Genomic DNA, 18,968 nt, shown 5'->3' on the forward strand with positions numbered 1-18,968 from the left:
CACTTACCATCAGGTGGCCCATATGCTCGTCCGCCTTCCTATTCTATAAAAAAAAAAAAAAAAAAAAAAAAATAATCAACGTAGGAGATATCAAGGTGCAAAAATGCGTGCGCGAACACGGGTGCACTCCCTATTCTCACTTCTAAAATCCAGTGGTGTGACAAATATAAGGTAAGGCAGAGTTCAGACGCTAGACCACGTAACTGCCAAACTGCTAATAATAAAAATACAAAAACTTTTTGGGACCGACCAAAGGTTTGATGAGCCTCGTATTTTAAGATGATTCGTTACAAACTAGTTGTGATTCAATAAGTAACAAGTATTTTTCGTTACAGAAAGCCTTTCCCAGTAATCGAAAATTTAAAGGCTTTTATTGTTAGAGATTTTAACGCGACTTTGTTAAAAAAATGGTCTTAAATAAATAACAAAACACGGAAAGCTCTAGATAACAGTTACGATGTATTCAGGTGGAATAAATCCAAGTATTCAGCGTGAAGCGTTGCTGACAGTAGATGTGAATTTATTTATCCAGCTTATGAATATTCAGCACCGGACCTTTGGAACCGCGGCACGAGGTGTCGGGTCAGTTTTGAAGATAGGTCGCAAGGGATTACAAAATGACTAACGTAAGACATTTATGACACGCCTCTCTAATTTATTATTCAGGTGATGTAACAATATTTTATTGGACAAAGAAAATATATTCCCATTTGAAAGTTACATAACGCCCTTGAGAAGTAACTTTTTACTACCGCGACCCAGAATTCGAAGTCAGGACCTCAAGACTTGCAGCCTCATAAGCTTTATAAGCCGACAGGTAAAATACTAACAAACACAAAGGTAACTTAAGGTAAATCTTTATAGATAATATAAATCACTAGAAAAAAAAAACAGTTTCATTAACTTCGTAAAAAAACTTTAACTGCTCGTATATTATTTAAATTCATTTGAAACTGTTAAAACTACGAAATATGAAAAGGCGTATTTTAATCTGAAACATGATGACATTAAAATAACAAGAGACATAAGTAATGACAAAACAGTTTTTTCACAAAAAAATAACTCGAGAACAATTTTTTTATTAAAAATAACTGTGCAGTTTATTATTAATAGTTTTGAACTGAAATAACTTAACATATGAATAATCAACAACGATACTAATCTCTATTTTTTTTTCTCCTTCAAGCACTCGCTCGTGTATCATTATATATTAATTAAATTTAAAATCTTCTAGCTTATTCTTACAGAAGTAGGCGATCTTGTCGACGGTGTAGGGGCCATCTGAAAATTAATTACTTATTAATTATTATATCTATCTGTAACTCCGTAGTCTCACAATACTTAGCGGGCCACTGGTGGTAGGGCGTTGTGCAAGCTCGTCTGGGTAGGTACCACCCACTCATCAGATATTCTACCGCAAAACAGCAAAACTTGATATTGTTGTGTTACGGTTTGAAGGGTGACTGAGCCAGTGTAATTACAGGCACAAGATACATAACATCATAGTTACCAAGGTTGATGGCGCATTGGCTATAAGCGATGGTTGACATTTCTTACAATGCCAATTGTCTAAGGGCGTTTGGTGACCACTTACCATCAGGTGGCCCATATGCTCGTACACCTTCCTATTCTATAAAAAAAAAAAAAAAAAACTGATGCAAATATGATAACAATTATTTTTGACAAAAAACATCTTTTTATTGTATTTGTTGCTTGGAGAAACTTTAGTTCATAACTTTGAATACGCGTACCTTTAGGTATTCTTTATGTAAATTTAGTATATTTAGTATGGTACATAGTGTATTTTTTCAACTCTGACTTAAGGAAATACACCAAAAACGTTTTCATAAAGAGTCCTTTAATTTAATCATATCTGGTGCGATCCGATTCCCTAATAGAAATATATTTTGTCTGCTTTTATTTACTGTAATTTATAATCTCCCCAAAATAACCTTGTTGAAAAAAAAAACAAATACTGTATATTTATATAATACATTAATCCAAGACGAATAAAGTAATTGCATTATCCTCTCTAGTTGCGAAAAATTCTAGTTATAAGCATGACATTTTTGTTACCAAGATCCCTTAGGTATTTATTTACCAAAGAGATAAATTCAGTATTTTAATGTTATACCATTATAAAAATAATAACGGTTTTTATAAAAGGTCTTATTTTTATATATTTTTTGACAATTTATGAAGAAATGTTGTACCTATTTGGAACCATTGTGTTTTAGGTATTCCAGATTCTTCTCGAGCAGCTGCCATAGCCGATCGCATTGCGAAAGCAATGACTATTCCCATACAGGTTGCAGGCTCACCGGTCGCTATAAATAAAAAAATACTATCTTAATTTAAAAAAAAAAACAATCATTAATAGATAATATAGAGTAACTGCAAGTTAAATAGCTAGCTTGTTTTAATAATTATTCAAATAATAACCTTACACAACGTGTGTTCAATTAAAATGACATTAACTAACTGTAATGAGCACACTGAGACTCGGTTTGTTAAACCTGGTGCTGCAACATGACGATTCAAAAGTAATTATGCCTACTAATACTAAATAATAGTTTGATTTACATTCGAGATTACGCTTGATTATTCGGTAGTTCAGAAAACATATAATCTATGTTTCAAGTTATGAAAGGCTCACCTTTGGCACCAAGAATGACTTCAGTGCTGAATGAACCTTTCCTGAAGTATATCCTGAAGTCTTGTGGTATGTCCCTAGCTTGGGGTACCCAGTAATCCCAAGTACGATTCGTAAGTAGTTCCCCGTTGCTTCGATCGTACACCAATCGTTCCGATGTCCAATAACCAACCCCATAAATAAAAGCACCCTCAACCTGTACAAAGATGAATTTCATAGCTCAGACATTCTGTTAACTAATTTATTAATTAAGCAAAATACAACGAACTTGTTGAAACAACATTTTATTTATGAAGTTTACTTATATTTCTAATTACAAAATATATACATAGAGCAAAGAGACCACTCTTGTTCATAGTCTCATTGTCTACTATCGCTGCAAGACGCACAAACCGCATTTACATAGTATGTTGGATTGATCTTTATGGATCTGAATAATTTTAAATTTATATTGTCAGTCATCTTTTAAACTGCAATATTGTATAAAGCATTGATGGTAACATACTTGCTTAGAACAAAGTTTTGTTATCGAAAATGTTATGTTTTCTTATTGAAAAATAAGTGAAAAACTATAAAAAATACTCGTATATTAAAATCACTCACTTGACCAACATCTAGTTCAGGGTTTACACTTCGTCCGACATCTTCTATTAAATCGACTCTTATTATTTCCCATTCTCCAGTTAGAACATCTATTTCAACTTCAGCCAAAGTTATTCCGTATATCTCATACGTTTGTACATCCTTTGAATTAACAAAGCCATGCACTTGTAAATCTATATCCATTTCAAATGCCTTCTGTATCAACACCTCCCAGGTTGGATTGTCTAATTGAGTTCGAACTGGTTCAAGTCTTGCTAGTAGTTGTTCGCAGCACCTTTGTACTCCAATACCAACATTATGAGAAGTTATACTGCCCGCTGAAGGGAAACTATTGGGAGTTGTCATGGTCTCATTTGGCTTGATTACAACTTTTTCCACGGGTATTTTTAGAAAATATGCGCATATCTGAATAGCCTTTGTGTTAATACCTTGACCCATTTCAACTCCTCCATGAGTGATAGCAACGGTGGCATCGTCTCTAAATACTGTCAATGTCACATCAAAGTACATGGGACCCACTGGAGACCATCGTAGAAAAGAATAGTTTAAGCCACGTTTTTTCCATCTATTCTCTGAATTAAATTTCTTTACTGCAACTTTTCTCTCGTCATACTGTGACTCACTTTTTAATGTTTCTAACATTTCTTGAATAGAACTATGTTTTACGAGATCTAAATTTGATAGACGAACCTCTAACGGGTCTAAATTTAATTCATAAGCTATCCGTTCCATTATGTTTTCGGCCATCGCTACATGTTCTAAAGACCCTGTGGTATACGAAGAATAAAGTATTTTATTGTTTTATCTTAAATATATGGCGATTATATACAAATATATATATATATATATTATATATTATATATTATATATTATATATTATATATTATATATATAATATATATGTATATATTATATACTCCTAGTGCATTATATATTTAATAATGATCTTCTTACCGGGAGAACGAACCCAACTGTTTGAAGGTGTATCAGTCACAGTGTTATATGATTTATGATTCCACGCCTCACTTTTATATACATTTGAATATAATTCGATGCCGAGAGTCACTAGAGGCTCATTAGTAATGTAACCATTATCATCGTACAACTCATGATTTATATATTGAATTTCTCCTTTCATGTTGACGCCCATCTGTGAAAAATAAAAATATGTTTTATTTATTTTCAACTATTATATTTCTGTAGTGTTTATCTAGTGGCTGGCGATGATTGGAAAATAAGAGAGCACTCTTTCAAAAAGGTCTATAGACATTCTGCATTTATAATAAGCCTATTAAGCAATTTAAAATCGTCCATGACACGAAAACATCCGTAAAATAAAATTATCTTCGTTATTTTACTGTATAAGCTACAACGTGGATATTTTGGTTTACTATTTAAACAATCATTAAAATGAACACAGTTAAATTTAAATCGATAGTTAAAATCGATAAACGTAATTAAGACTTGAAAACTGAGCATTGTCAATGTTTATGCAATTTTTTTTATGATATTCATATAATACCTTACCTCAAAGTTAGAAGTACATGGTGATCTTTTACCTATAGCCCTCATGTTATGTGTAAGAGGCTGAATAAATCGACAAGGTCTATTGAGTTTGAACGCCACAAGACTGCACGCTCCACATATTTGTGAGGATCGAGATATTTTGTAGCCAAAGCCACCGCCGATACGTCGCACGAACACATCAACCCTTAAAAGGAAAATATAATACAATTACCCTACAAAATAATTGGCTTATAGAAAATTAATAGTAGGACTTTGTGCAAGCCACTTTTTATTCTCGATCTCTTTATCTGATAAGACGGTGACCTGACAGAACCTTAGTAAGACTAGTACTTAGTAGCACAGATTTGTGGAACTGTAACACTTCCTTACTCCGTACGAACAGCAAACCCAAAGACTTATTTGCCCGACCCGGCATTTTAAGCCAGGTCATCCATGATTTGTAGCTTTATAAGCAAGTTACTGGCTACTGGACAAACGCGTTAGTAAACGGTCAGTTTTAAGTCAAGATACATCGAATTACTTTATTTCTTTGAAAAAGAAAAATTAATTTAAAAAAAAATTAAAACATGAAAATAGTTTTCACAGTTCGTATATATACCTGTTCTGCTCCAAATTTAATAGTCTGGAAACAGTGCGATGTACCTGATCTATGTACTGACTTGCAGCATATACTAGTAATCCTTCTTCAGTGGGATGTGTAACACACACCAGAGTTTCCATAGTAAAATTGTATTGGCCATAAATGGTATTTTCACCTTTTATTATTTTAAAAACGTCAGTACCCACTTTCGTAGCTTCGAAAGATCCTGCTAAGCTGACTTTTGCTGGGTTAGTTATAGATTCACGTATGTCAATCTGTGGTGATTTCACATTACTGTATTTAACTTCAACAAGTGTAGCTGCCTTTTCAGCTATCTTTTGCGATTCAGCAACAATAATACCAATCGGTTGATTGAAGAACTTAACCTCTCCATCACAAAGCAATTCTTCGTTTAGTGGAAAAAATATGCTGTAGGGAGGAGTAAAAGTATTTTGACCGGGTATATCAGCAACAGAATAGAAGGCAATAACTCCATTTTCTCTCTGCGAAGTTGAATATGTTTTATAGCTAGACGATAAGGTAATAAAATATTATTTATTTTATATGTCGAAACTTATCTGAAATCTTACCAAAGCTTTACTTGCGTCGATACTGTCAATTTTACCACGAGCTACTGTGGATAGAACGAATACAGCATAAACTTCTCCAGGAAGAGATGGCAAGTCTTCCGTATATTTAGACTCACCTGCGCATTGAATCTAAAAATTTTTAAATACAAATTAAACTGATAATTTTAAAATACAAGTTTAGTTTGTTTATTTGTCCAGATTCATGCAAGAAAATTCGATAGATATATAATTACGTATCGAATATTTATATATATAGAAAAATGTGGTCTAATACTGATCTTATTGAATTTTATAAATAAGATTGCGCTTAAACACTTTTCATGTAATATTTATTTTATGAATGTATATAAATAATTATTCAATATACTAAAATATAATTTACTTACTAAAGCGTCAAGTTTCGGGAATGGTTTATTCAAAGGCCAAATTGTAGGATTAGTTGTAAATATTTGTTTGCCGTCCGACACCGGCCTCGTTTCGTGTATCTTGACGGCTCCAGAATAGTACCGAGGATGTAGTGTCTTTAGCGGACATAATGAAAGAAGACCCTGAAACCAATTATAATATAAAAATCTATTGTCTAAAAACAATGCTTGCAAGCATTCAGCACGGTCATGGTTCTGAAAGTAAAACAAAAGAAAATTTTAAAAAAGAGAAATTATGCCAACTCTATCATATGATATTTATAGTCTAAGTACTTATCACTAATTATTGTTCTCAACCATTCATTTTAAGCAAAAATTATTACTTATCTGTACCTAGGTATTATGTAGCTAGAATAAATATTACTGGATTCGTTAGAAAAAAAATAGTTACTTATTTTGTCCTACAAGGAAGGCAAACAGATTAATTATTATTATTATTATTTATTGTTAACAGACATTTTTATAGTATACAAAGTTAAAATAACAAAAAGATCAAAATACACAATACAAATTTATAGCAAAAACACGCCGTCTAAAAGATTGTCCTGTGGCATTGGCAAAAAGCAAAAAAAAAACTTTTCTTTTATTATTTTTTATTGTAAACTATTTTCAATTAACTTGTATTTCTTTAGTTTATCACTATGACATTTATTCCTATAAATACTTAGTTATCTTTGCTCTTAGATATCAGACGGATGCTTCTTCCGAAAGCAATGCTCTGTCTAAATTGTGTCGCTCCTTTTGCTTTAATGACAATATCTTACTCATTGTCTAAATTAAAACAATGCTGCTCATTATTTCTGGGTTTTTTTACTTCAATTTTTTAGCTTACTTTGATTAGTTATTATTACTTGTCTGCATTCATTTATGTTCTAAATATTCTATTTTTTACTTATTCGGCTCGGGACGCAATCATATAAAATAAGAAAAAAATCATATTAGTTTTATAATATTAAAATTAAATATATATTCAACTTACCTTATAAAACAAAGACAAAGCTATTTGCCTTCTGTACTCGACTGGAGGCTCTGGTAGTTCTTCAGTGACAACGAGCTCTCCATTCAACACCTTCAAAGCGGCTTGCAATGTTTCGTTTTTGAACAACGCCTTACCACGAAGATACGCTTCAGTTTTCCAAGCTCTCGTGAACACGGGGGAAAGACCTCCATAGACTATCCTACTATCCACCACAACACCAGCTTCATTCAATTTGTAATTAAAACCGGCATTGACGATGGCGTGCGCATTCTGAGATCTCGGCATTATCTTTTATTAAAAAAAATGATTGAATTAAAGTAATAGCCTAAAAAAACTAAAACTAAAGCTAAAGCTTCCTCTCCTTTTAAGGGATAGATTTGGTTACGTTTACCAATGCGGGTTTGTAGATACACGTGAGGCAGATTTTTGTCTGATGTAGGTTTTCTTACGATCTTACACCGCTGAGCAAGAGATGAATTATAAACATGGAAACTCAGTAATGCTTGCCCAGGTTCGGACCCGCAATCTTCGGTTAAGATTCATGTAACACCGTTAAGCCAAATGGCTTAACGGTGTTACTGCTTATTTGTATTAAATTGAAAATTTGTTATCGTTCAAAATATCATTACAAAATATTTAATGATATATTACAACAAAATCATGTGCTTATCAACATTATATAGATATATATATAATATTGATAAGCGCATGGTTACAGACATTGTTATTGTATATTTCCCTATTAATCACTCACCTTAAACGTGGTGATTTTGTGAGCAGCATTTAAAGGGGGCAAGAGAATGTTTAATATTATCTTCCCAGTCATATCTTCATTCAGGAAATCCTGCATCGTTAATATCTTACTGAACCCTGGAGCTGATACTGAAAATATGATATTTTTTTGGAATTATTTTAACGCGATTAATCGTACCTTTTTCGTCGCATATTTGACCTTCGAATCATATTATTTTGTTTTGATATTATGCTTATTTTTTTTATGAAGTTAGGTACCTACCATGCTTTACAATGTTTTGTATTGTTTTGTTTTTAAAATGAACATCATTTACGCTTCGTGTATTAAGTAATTCGTTATTTTAATAGCAAAATCTAGGTTATATTTTATTTTCTCATAATTCAAATGTAAATTATACAAATTTAAATTATAATTAAGGGTACTATAGAAACATATATATTAACAATTAAATTTATCATGACAATGGAATAAGCTCCAAACCTTCTCCTCAAAAGGGAGATGAGGCCTTAGCCCAGCAGTGGGACATTAACAGGCTGTTACTGTACTGTTATCATGACATTTTTAGAATAAAAAATGCCACTTATATCATAAATCATTTTGTATATTTCGTGTATATTTTTATAGTATTGTGTATGATATCATTTTTAATTCTTAGCATATATTAATATAAATTATGACATAAGTTACCTGCAAGTCATTTGCGATGTACGTCATTTCATAAATTATACATTAAAAAAACTGTATATAATGGTTATAGAATATAAAGTTTTAATTATACAATTGCTTTGACTTCTATACTGAAGTTTCGTTTCACTTGAGTCGAGGGAACATTTTTTGAATGGTATTTTCTTGTAAAACTTTAAGTTAAACAAAAGTATTAAAAATTTCAAAATGAATATATAGTGAATATTAGGTAACAATGAAATAGTCGTAACTTGGTGGCTAATCATATTATTTTAACGTCAGTATGAATCGATTATAATTATTTTCATATTGTTAAAATTAGATATCGAGGAAAATCTTATAGAAACGAAAAAATATCCGCAATTTAGAGTGGAATAAGATACGTATAGGTTGTTTCTGTTTTTGCAAAGTAGGCAAGGCAAATCTATTTAGGTATAAACACCAACTCGAAAGCTATTGCTTAGGTATCGTAAATTTTTATATAAGTCAACGCAGGCAAATTCTTATAGTCGGTTTGTATTTTATTAAATTAAATATTATTTTGATCCAAGTAATAAATTTTATCTTAATACATAACACCTCTCGAATTATCTAAGAACTTATACAGGTCACTTACGAATAGTTACTTGTGCACCAACTGTTTCAAGGAGAAGATAAATATCTGACTGAAATTCATGATGTTGATTCTTCAAGATTAAATTCCCAGCTACAGTTCCCAACTGAAACAAATCTCCCATTAGTACGTTCGTGTCACCTGTTTTGATTAAAAATAAACTGCACCTGCTTTGTGAAGCTGTCATCAATGGCAAGAGGTCAACGATAAAACTATCAAAAAAATAGAATTTCGAAAAATATTACATTTAACAACTTACATTTCTAACTGGTATGTGAGCAACCAGCTTTATGTGATCGTTGAGAATTTTTAGATAATCAAAATACTCATGTGTACACATGGCCGTAAAAATACTCATAACATCGGTGAGCGTATTTCCAGCTCCAATAATCAGATTCTGATCAATGTTAAATCCCTTTAGTTCTGATACTCCTGATATATCTATAAGTATTTTAGGATATTCTAATATTGGGAAGGCACCTGAAAATTATATTCCTATTAAACTGTTTGTGTTTAATCATTGGTCGACATCTAGAATAATCTATAATATTCATTATGGATTTGCGGAAAAATATTGTCTTGAATGTCAGCTTTGCTATCTGAGCTTCGAAGACATAATTGAGTAGATTTAGTAACGTAGAATAGTGTTTTATTATAAATAAAGATATATTATTGTTAACAAGAACTATTTACAGTCCAAAGTATATTAAAGGTATGTAAATCGACGCTTCGTTTATATTTACTCTTCCTCCCATTGGAATATAGCATAGAGAGTAGTTACTCTTTTTTATTGATACCACTTAGCACTTTCAAATATCTTTTACCTTTCCCTGTGTTACCGGCAACCAACATATATGAATGGACGCCATTTGCATGCCATATAACAAATATATCTGATAATGTCTCAACCCTGAACCAGTATCTGTCATCACATAATTTAATACATTTCACTCCGCTCTGCGTAACATTTCCAGAAACAAAACACCAATCGCTGTCTTCACAATTTCTTGTTATGCAAACTTCACCAGTTTTATCGCATATTTTTAAATCTTCAATATCTGGGAGTATTTGTGGATTGGGAGCATCTGAGGCGAATTTCTTGAAGGCTTCTAGGATTGGCCTATATCCTGTACATCTGCAGATATTGCTACCCAAAGATTGTTCAATTTCAAGCATTGTCATTCTTTTAGTTTTCAAAAGGCTGAAACAAGAATACCAACTAAAATCTCTCGACTTGACGTAGCTGCGGTAGCTACACTTCCAATGTTTACACTAACACAGTATTAATTAATGCAATGTAATACTTAAATGAGATGTAAATACATAAGTAAATAAGAAAATAATATCTGTTTTGAATACATAATTTGTACATACTTAAACAGATATACATACGTCTTACGTATACGCAAGCTATAGTAACAGTAACAGCCTGTTAATGTCCTACTGCTGGGCTAAGGCCTCCTCTCCATTTTGAGGAGGAGGTTTGGAACTAATTCCACCACGCTGCTCTAATGCGGGTTGGTAGAATACACATGTGGCAGAATTTCAATGAAATTAGACACATGCAGGTTTTCTCACGATGTTTTCTTTCACCGTCAAGCACGAGAATAAATACAAATTAAGCACATGAATATTCAGTGGTGCTTGCCCGGGCTTGAACCCACGATCATCGGTTAAGATTCACGCGTTCTAACCACTAGGCCATCTCGCTTTTAATATATTATAGGTATTTATGAAATATTTAGCGACCAGTTTCAATTTTACTTAAATAAAACTATAAACGTGAATAGCTATAACAATAAATTAAGTTCATCAATGTTAAATAGATCAGCTGCATAACACTTTCAGTCGAATTTCGTGTTCGTTTTTACAGAATACAAAAACAGCTGTCGTTGCGTGACAAATATATTCCATTTAATGTTTAGTTAGTTAGTTACCTATACATCGCCATGACCCATCCCGGAGAACAGTATCCACATTGTGTTCCATTATGTTCGGCAAGGGTTTTCTGCACCGGGTGATAACCTTCCAGACGATTACCAATTTTCTCGATAGTCGTAATATCCCAATCTTGACATGACGTCACTGACACCATGCACTATATTCAAAAATCAATATTAAGTTTTTGTGAGAATCTGCAACACTCTACGACGATCTAATAAGCTAAAATCAAATTTAATTTCGTTAAAAAGCATTATGTTATAAGTTGGTGGTGCAATGGCGATGTGAGGAACGGTTATTATTTCTTACAGCGCCAATGTCTATGGGCGGTGGTGACTACAAACTATAAGAGAAATAGTATAATAATAGGTAGTAACTTACCGAATTAACACCCTGTGGAGCTTCCCCAAGGCCCTTCTTTGCAGTAACAATGCAAGCTCCGCAGCCAGCTTCCAAGCACAAGTACTTCGTGCCCCGCAGTTCTAACGTATTACGAAGGTAGTCCAGGAGACTTGTGGTGGAGCTAACCTCAGACCCCACTAAAACAAATATTTAAAAAATAAATCTAAAAAAGTAAAATCTAGTTCATCATCTGGCTCCCAATTGACTAACAACCAGTGTTGAGGTTACATCACATTACTTTGTAATGTGAAATTATAGTTACTGTATTTGTAATATTTTATTTATTTTATTGTTTACTCATTTTGTTTCAATATTGTTGTTTTCATTTCTTTTAATCGACCATTTTTATTGTAGATTCAATTTATTAATTTTAAGCCTTACTAATGGATGCGTGTCTCTCACTTTCTTTCATAATTGATTTGACAGTTGATGTACCACCTTATTTGTCGTTTTTCACTTTCCTTCATAATGGATGTGACATTAGAAAATAGAAGACACACATAGAAGCATTTCATTTACTTATTGATCTTCAAAGAAATTACCACGGGCTTCGAAGAGAAAACACCTCAGACATGAGAAGAACTGGCGAAAGAATTGAATAATTACTTATTCAATTCAATTTTAAAACCGGTTTTTTGCAACCTTACTTAGGTTGCAAAAAATATGACCTATCATATCCTTCACAAGTAATCTTAAAATAAAAAGAATTAAAAACATTTAATAAAATTAATAGCGGGATCTCGACTTAAGAAACTACATTATGAAATTCAAAAAGTATGCACACAAAAGGTCAATGCACTGTCTACTTTTTTTGATTGTTACATGGCCGTTGTTTGGCTATATTAAAATAAATAAGGATTTAAAATACAGTGCACGTTGCTGGAGAAACTGGCCAAACTCGTTTTAGACTTTTGTGACGTTTTTAGAATAACGTGGAGAATACCTGTATTCTTTCAAACTATCCATGATATTACTTATTTAGTTTTTGTATATACTTAATTTTCTATTTATTTAAAATATTCAGATTGGCAACACTGCCACCACTGCCTATACACATGCACAAAAGCACAAAGATCTACCACCAAGTGGGTATCATTCATCAGGTAATAAATACCGGTTTAAAAGACGATTGACGCAAAGTAAGACCTTAAATTCCCAGTGCGGTGATTGTGTAAAGAATTAATTATATTTTTTGACCGTTTACCCGTCTCCGTTATATGTAAAACAATCGTACTACTTTTATGTAATTTTATTATTATAACGTTTGGTCAATGCCTCGAACTGTTAGCCTTATGCCTTGAAATTGTTACCAATCATCGTATAGGAAACATAAATTTCCTTATGATGTTTTCACGAGCAGCCTTAATTTGATCCGCGATCATTTGTGAAGACACGCGTACAGTAACCGCCTGTAAATGTCCCACTGCTGGGCTAAGGCCTCCTCTCCCTTTTTGAGGAGAAGGTTTGGAGCTTATTCCACCACGCTGCTCCAGTGCGGGTTGGTGGAATACACATGTGGCAGAATTTCGATGAAATTAGACACATGCAGGTTTCCTCACGATGTTTTCCTTCACCGAAAAGCACGAGATGAATTATAAACAGAAATTAAGCACATGTAAATTCAGAGGTGCTTGCCCGGGTTTGAACCCACGTTCATCGGTTAAGATTCACGCGTTCTTACCACTGGGCCATCTCGACTTATATACTTACACGCGTACAGAATAAACTATTTCAGCTTAGAGAGAGAAATAATCCTACCCTTAATAGTTTAGTCTCTGCATTGAGTTTGTTTGCTTGTAACGTGACCCCAGACTTTCGGAAGACAACGTTATTTAAATAATCGATTTATATAAATAAATGATACGAAATCTCACAATTCTGCATTTACTTCCAGTATAGTAAAATGCTGTTTTCATTTTAAAATTGAATTCCGCGTAAATTTTAAATGCAATCAATACATTTAAATCTTATGTTAAATTTAAACTGTAAATATAAAAAATGCTTGTTTACACTTTACAATTTGGACCAGTAGTTAAAGAGATTACTATATTTGTATTATATAATTGTTAAATCAAGTGTATATTTTTATAATTCTTCTAAATTTAAAATAACTTTTCGTAAACGTCTCGCTGCTGCGCAGTGAATTAATAGAAAACCACTTGTATTTCCTCAACACCGAGTACCAGAGATTTCGACAAAAATAGAGCTACCACACCTTGTTATCATATTACTAAAATGAAATTTAATTAGAAGATTTAATTTTCATCTTAAGATATCATTAATACTTAATACATAAATAAAAAAAAAATCACAACGACACTTAGTACATGCTAATAAGCAACCTTTTCGGTTGGAACACGTTCAATATGGTGATTGTTTGATCTTTATCATTTCTGTGTGTAGTGAAAGGGGAAATAAATGCGGGTTATTAACCACGCAGCCTCAAATTCTACAACAGTAGTGCTCCGTGATTAGTGTTCCGTGTGAACTTACTCAGTACCTTACGTGTATTTCATTGTAAAATGTCGTAAAGCAACTTACGATGATACGCTATTGCGCGTATGCTAGTTACGCTTTCACAGCTAGAACACTGAACCGATTTTAATAAAAATTGCTAGGAAGCAAGCTTCAACCCCGAGTAGACATAGACTAACGTAACATGTGGGCGAAGCCGCGGGCAAACACTAGATTATTTAATATAGTTTAATCAAGATGAAAAAGTGCTTATATACCTTATAAACGTTTTTCTCATCTGTACTGGCCGTCGTCGCGTTTGGACTCTACTACCACTTACCATCAGGTGGAGTACAGTCATTTGCCCTCCCGGCGAATAAAAAAAAAAAAAACAAGAATATTTTTTTATTTTAAATATTTATAATTATTATTATATTTATTATCCTTTACTAATATTTCATAATCGTTTTCTACGGTTTGTTAGACTATTCCGTACAAACAAACTCACCGCAGACAACGATGTGATATGCGACTTTGACCGTAATAACTAAAACATTACAAGAAAACACGCATCATAATCGTATATCACCATAAGTTACGTATTCCTTTAGTAATAATTAATCTCAAGCAACAGTTCTTATCTTATGTAAACTTTTTACCATTAGTTAACTTCCACGCAAGATAAATAATAATTCATTTGTACGTAATTAGCTATGTATTATTTGTCGCAGTAGTAACCAAGGTGTTTCTTGTAGATTTTCTCAATAGAATCTACATTACGAACCGCTAGTAACTTTGTGTTAAAGAATAATAGCAATGCCCGTTTTTTTTTAACTAAAATATATCCCTTCAATCAGGCGTACAGCTTGTGTAAGGGGAACGACAATAGCTCAAGGGGCCGTGATCGAACCAGCGACTTTCACATTGCTAATAAACTATTGTGCTATTGGCGCATTACATTATAAATCATATGAGTATACTTGAATAAAGTATATATCTATTTTGGATTTAGTTTAATAACTCACAACGCTTAAAATCGGAATGATTAAAAATCGACATTGCTACTGCTGCTATAGTTTGTAGTAGACAGTTATATGAACATTAACGCCCTTATTTTAAACATGCTAAGCGATCACTGATTTCACTCTTTCTTTCATTATTAATTTCTAATATGAGTGAAGAAGTACAGTATTGTTTATTTATTTATTTATTTAATATCAAATTACCAACAAAAGTTACAACAACACAACAAACATATAATTTATATATATAATTTAGGCTAAGCAAGATTAATTGCATTTTTAATTATAGGTAATTACGGCATGCTTTTTATTAATTTTGTATTAACTGAGTGACCAATATATAACATTAATAACATTTTCTAATCATTAATAAAAAACATATTATGATAACAATAAATAATGTATGATAATTAAATTGAATTAAATTTGAAATTTATTGTACCTAGTGTCGATGATAATTTTAATTGAAATTAATTAAATATTAATTTGAACAATATTGAAATATAATCTAGGAGAAAAAAGTGTAATATTATAGTAAAACATAATAGAGAAAATCAGCAACAATTTAACAACAAAACAACAGTTTATTAATATTTATATTTGTATATATTAATTACAATTTTGTATATATATATATATATTAATTGGAACAAACTAAATTAAATTAAATATGTTAAACATACTTATTTTTGTTGTTATCTATACACATATGATTTGTCCTGACTGACTCATCGACGCAGAGCCTAGCCTAAACCATAGGGGTTAGAAACTTGAAATTTTACCAGTTGATACTATGAAAAGAATTTCACCCATAAATATCAAATTTAATAAAAAAGTTTTTCTTTTTAATTTATTTAGCCATTTAAATAACTATACAAAATTTAACATACTGATAGCAGCTAAAAAACTACTAAGGTTTATACTCGTAAAATGTATTTCAGGCTTAGAAATACCACGCAAACGGGTAGCCATTATTTTATTTTTGTAAACATACTTTATATACATTTATATATAAACTTTAAATACATTATTTTGGGGGAAAATAACGAAATGCAAAATACATAATGTCTTAATATCAATATCTCCTAGGGAGATGCAAATAATATTTTTATACATACTTTACTGTGGTAGTGCAATGTATAAAGAAAACGTATTTCTATTATTGTCAGGTAATCTCGACTTCGCTTTACCTCGCACTGACCCTTAAGGACCCTCCTAGGTAGTTTTCCTTCCAAGAACACCATTCATGGATCCATGAGAATATTCATTCGAATTTCAAAGAATACATATAGTTCCCACTTACAGTGTGCTTCTCCATGACAACAAAAAGTCTGAACAAAAAAGAACTGTTATCACATGGAAAGTTTTTATGTTGCATGCTCCAGAGTGAGCTCTTTTACTCGGAGAGCTAGCTCGGATCAAATATGTTATGTCACTTGTGCCTGTTACACTGACTTACTCATGCTTCAAACCGGAACGTAACCGTACTAAGTATATTAGCGGTAGAATGTTAGATGCTACCTACCCAGACGGGCTTGCACAAAGCCCTACCACAGCTTACAAAGAAGTGCTTTGATTATTGATTTGAAATATAGTTTTGTTTAATTTGAGTTTGACAGAATAAAAAAAATATTTTGGTACGCTTGCTCATTTACAGTATTAACTATATCCAACGGCGTCGATTGATGCCGGGTTATTTAAGCAATAGAATTGTAAATCGGAAGACATGTATAAAATACATTTTTCTTTAAGCCATTTAAGTAACTATAAAATATTTTAAGTGAAATTACAGGAATTCACAGTAAGTTCACTGATGATTATTAAAAGAATAATCATCAATCTAAGTAAAAAAAAACCTTAATATACTCTTTTCCAACCAGAATGACATTACATACTTCTTACTTTAAAATCACATACTTCAAAACAATCATTTATCCTTAACTGACACTCAAGCGCTAGCGAAGCCGCGGGCAACAGCTGGTACTTACATGAGTCCTCAATGTCAGTTATTGTCATGTAAATAATGTAAAGTACACTTGTTTATATTGGTACATACGAAAGGTATTTACTAATAATACCCTTTACAATATTATTCCACGTTCACACTTGAATAAACAGATTCAGTCACGATATACGGTGTACAATATGTAGGTACCGGATTATAGAATTAGAATTAATAGAATTTCTCATCACTAACCGCATTTTTATATTGACTTAACAACTAAAGACACAAAATTAAATTAAAAATGCGACTCACGTTAGTACATTACGAATAATTAATGTTTCACGTATACCCTCATAACTCAAAAGTCACACAAAATGTAAACTACTAAATATTTATTTAATATTAATAAAATCATTTTTATTTTCATTTATCATGAAAACAAACATTACATAATATATTTCATATATAGAAAAATAAAGTTTCCAACGATTGAAAGGATCAAAGATCATTATAATAAAATTACGTCTAATGTTTACTCGCTTAAATACAAAACACAATATAATATTATAATATGAAATAATAAAATCGAAATTCATGTTAAATCTAAGACACACGCTGACGAATGTTACTCGTAAAATTGAACATCAAAAACTCATTTTCCTGTTTATCGTTCCGAGATATTTCTAAAAAATATGTTATTTTAGAAGATTTATTTTTCGGTCAAAATTATGTTAAAAAAATATTTCGTGCAAAATAATATTTTAAATTCCATACCCGAACACTGGATCCCGTTTACTTGAAACTTGATTCTATCCATGACCGCGGTGCGAGTGATAAGCCGACGGACTGAATAAGTTTCTTTAAAATTGCTCGCGTCAATCACCGTACACGACGACGAAGCCAACGGCAAAATGCAGTAACCCAAAAAAAGTAAAAGTCCGACGGTAACGTTATTAAAACATTTAAGCTGTTGTAGAATTTATTATTATTTTTTATCAATAATGGCGCAAGCGTTTGTAAATATCCCACTTCTCGTCTGTGATGGAGAAGACTTGGAGCTTATTTCACTAAGCTGTCCTAGTCCGACATATGCAGGCTTCCACCCGATGTTTTCCTGCAACATCGAACCCTGTCGACCGATTTCGATTATTTAAATTTCGCTTTTATTATCAAAATTTCAATCAAATGACGTACCAACATTAATGCGCATTGACATTTGCCAACTTGCCGAAAATATTAGCTCAAATTGTTGGCGAAGTAATTATTTTAGTAATCAATAAATTACTAAAAGAACTGGTTCTTAATTACATATTGCAATGCCGTTTTTTTACTCTAATAAGAGCGGCATAACATCACACGTGTGGGACGTGTATATACCTATAAAACAATATAACTTAAATAGTTTTTTTTTTTATTCAATTGGTATTTACATAATATTGTTAGGATATTATTTTTTGTTATAAAATTTATTCGTATGCATTAATAAATAACATTAGGCACAAATCCGTATTGACGCATATAAAAAATAAACAGACAATTAATAATTGTATATGACGTTCCTTGTTAGGAAACCTACTTTATGCCGTGACGAGAAACGGCATGACGCTATCTTATGCCGTTTTCTCTCCACCCTTATGTGGGTCTGACGCGTATACTTCATTGCTTTATGTTACAATAATTAAAAGTTTTTAGTTATGTTTTATATTTTTGCATTGATTTATTTTTCACAAGTTATCCTCAAGCGGAGTTCTTTGTCCAACGTTAACAGTACCAGCCTGTGAATGTCACAGTGCTGG

The 18,968-nt window shown here is 32.0% G+C and overlaps 1 protein-coding gene across 1 annotated transcript; it reads right to left on the reverse strand.

Moving 5' to 3' along the window:
- Positions 1-1,063: 1,063 nt before the first annotated feature.
- Positions 1,064-18,043, reverse strand: LOC126769431 (uncharacterized). Its single transcript, XM_050488218.1, has 17 exons — positions 17,947-18,043; positions 11,731-11,888; positions 11,346-11,506; positions 10,233-10,609; positions 9,668-9,888; positions 9,412-9,514; positions 8,112-8,239; positions 7,358-7,645; positions 6,340-6,501; positions 5,954-6,082; positions 5,382-5,866; positions 4,784-4,967; positions 4,211-4,406; positions 3,257-4,023; positions 2,657-2,849; positions 2,214-2,327; positions 1,064-1,281 (listed from the first exon to the last, which is right to left on the reverse strand). The coding sequence occupies exons 1-17, from the start codon at positions 17,987-17,989 to the stop codon at positions 1,211-1,213; spliced, it is 3,780 nt and encodes a 1,259-aa protein (XP_050344175.1). The 5' UTR covers positions 17,990-18,043; the 3' UTR covers positions 1,064-1,210.
- Between the last annotated feature and the right edge of the window lie 925 nt (positions 18,044-18,968).

This window comes from Nymphalis io, chromosome 7 (assembly GCF_905147045.1).
Source record: "Nymphalis io chromosome 7, ilAglIoxx1.1, whole genome shotgun sequence".
Taxonomy (NCBI): domain Eukaryota; kingdom Metazoa; phylum Arthropoda; class Insecta; order Lepidoptera; family Nymphalidae; genus Nymphalis; species Nymphalis io.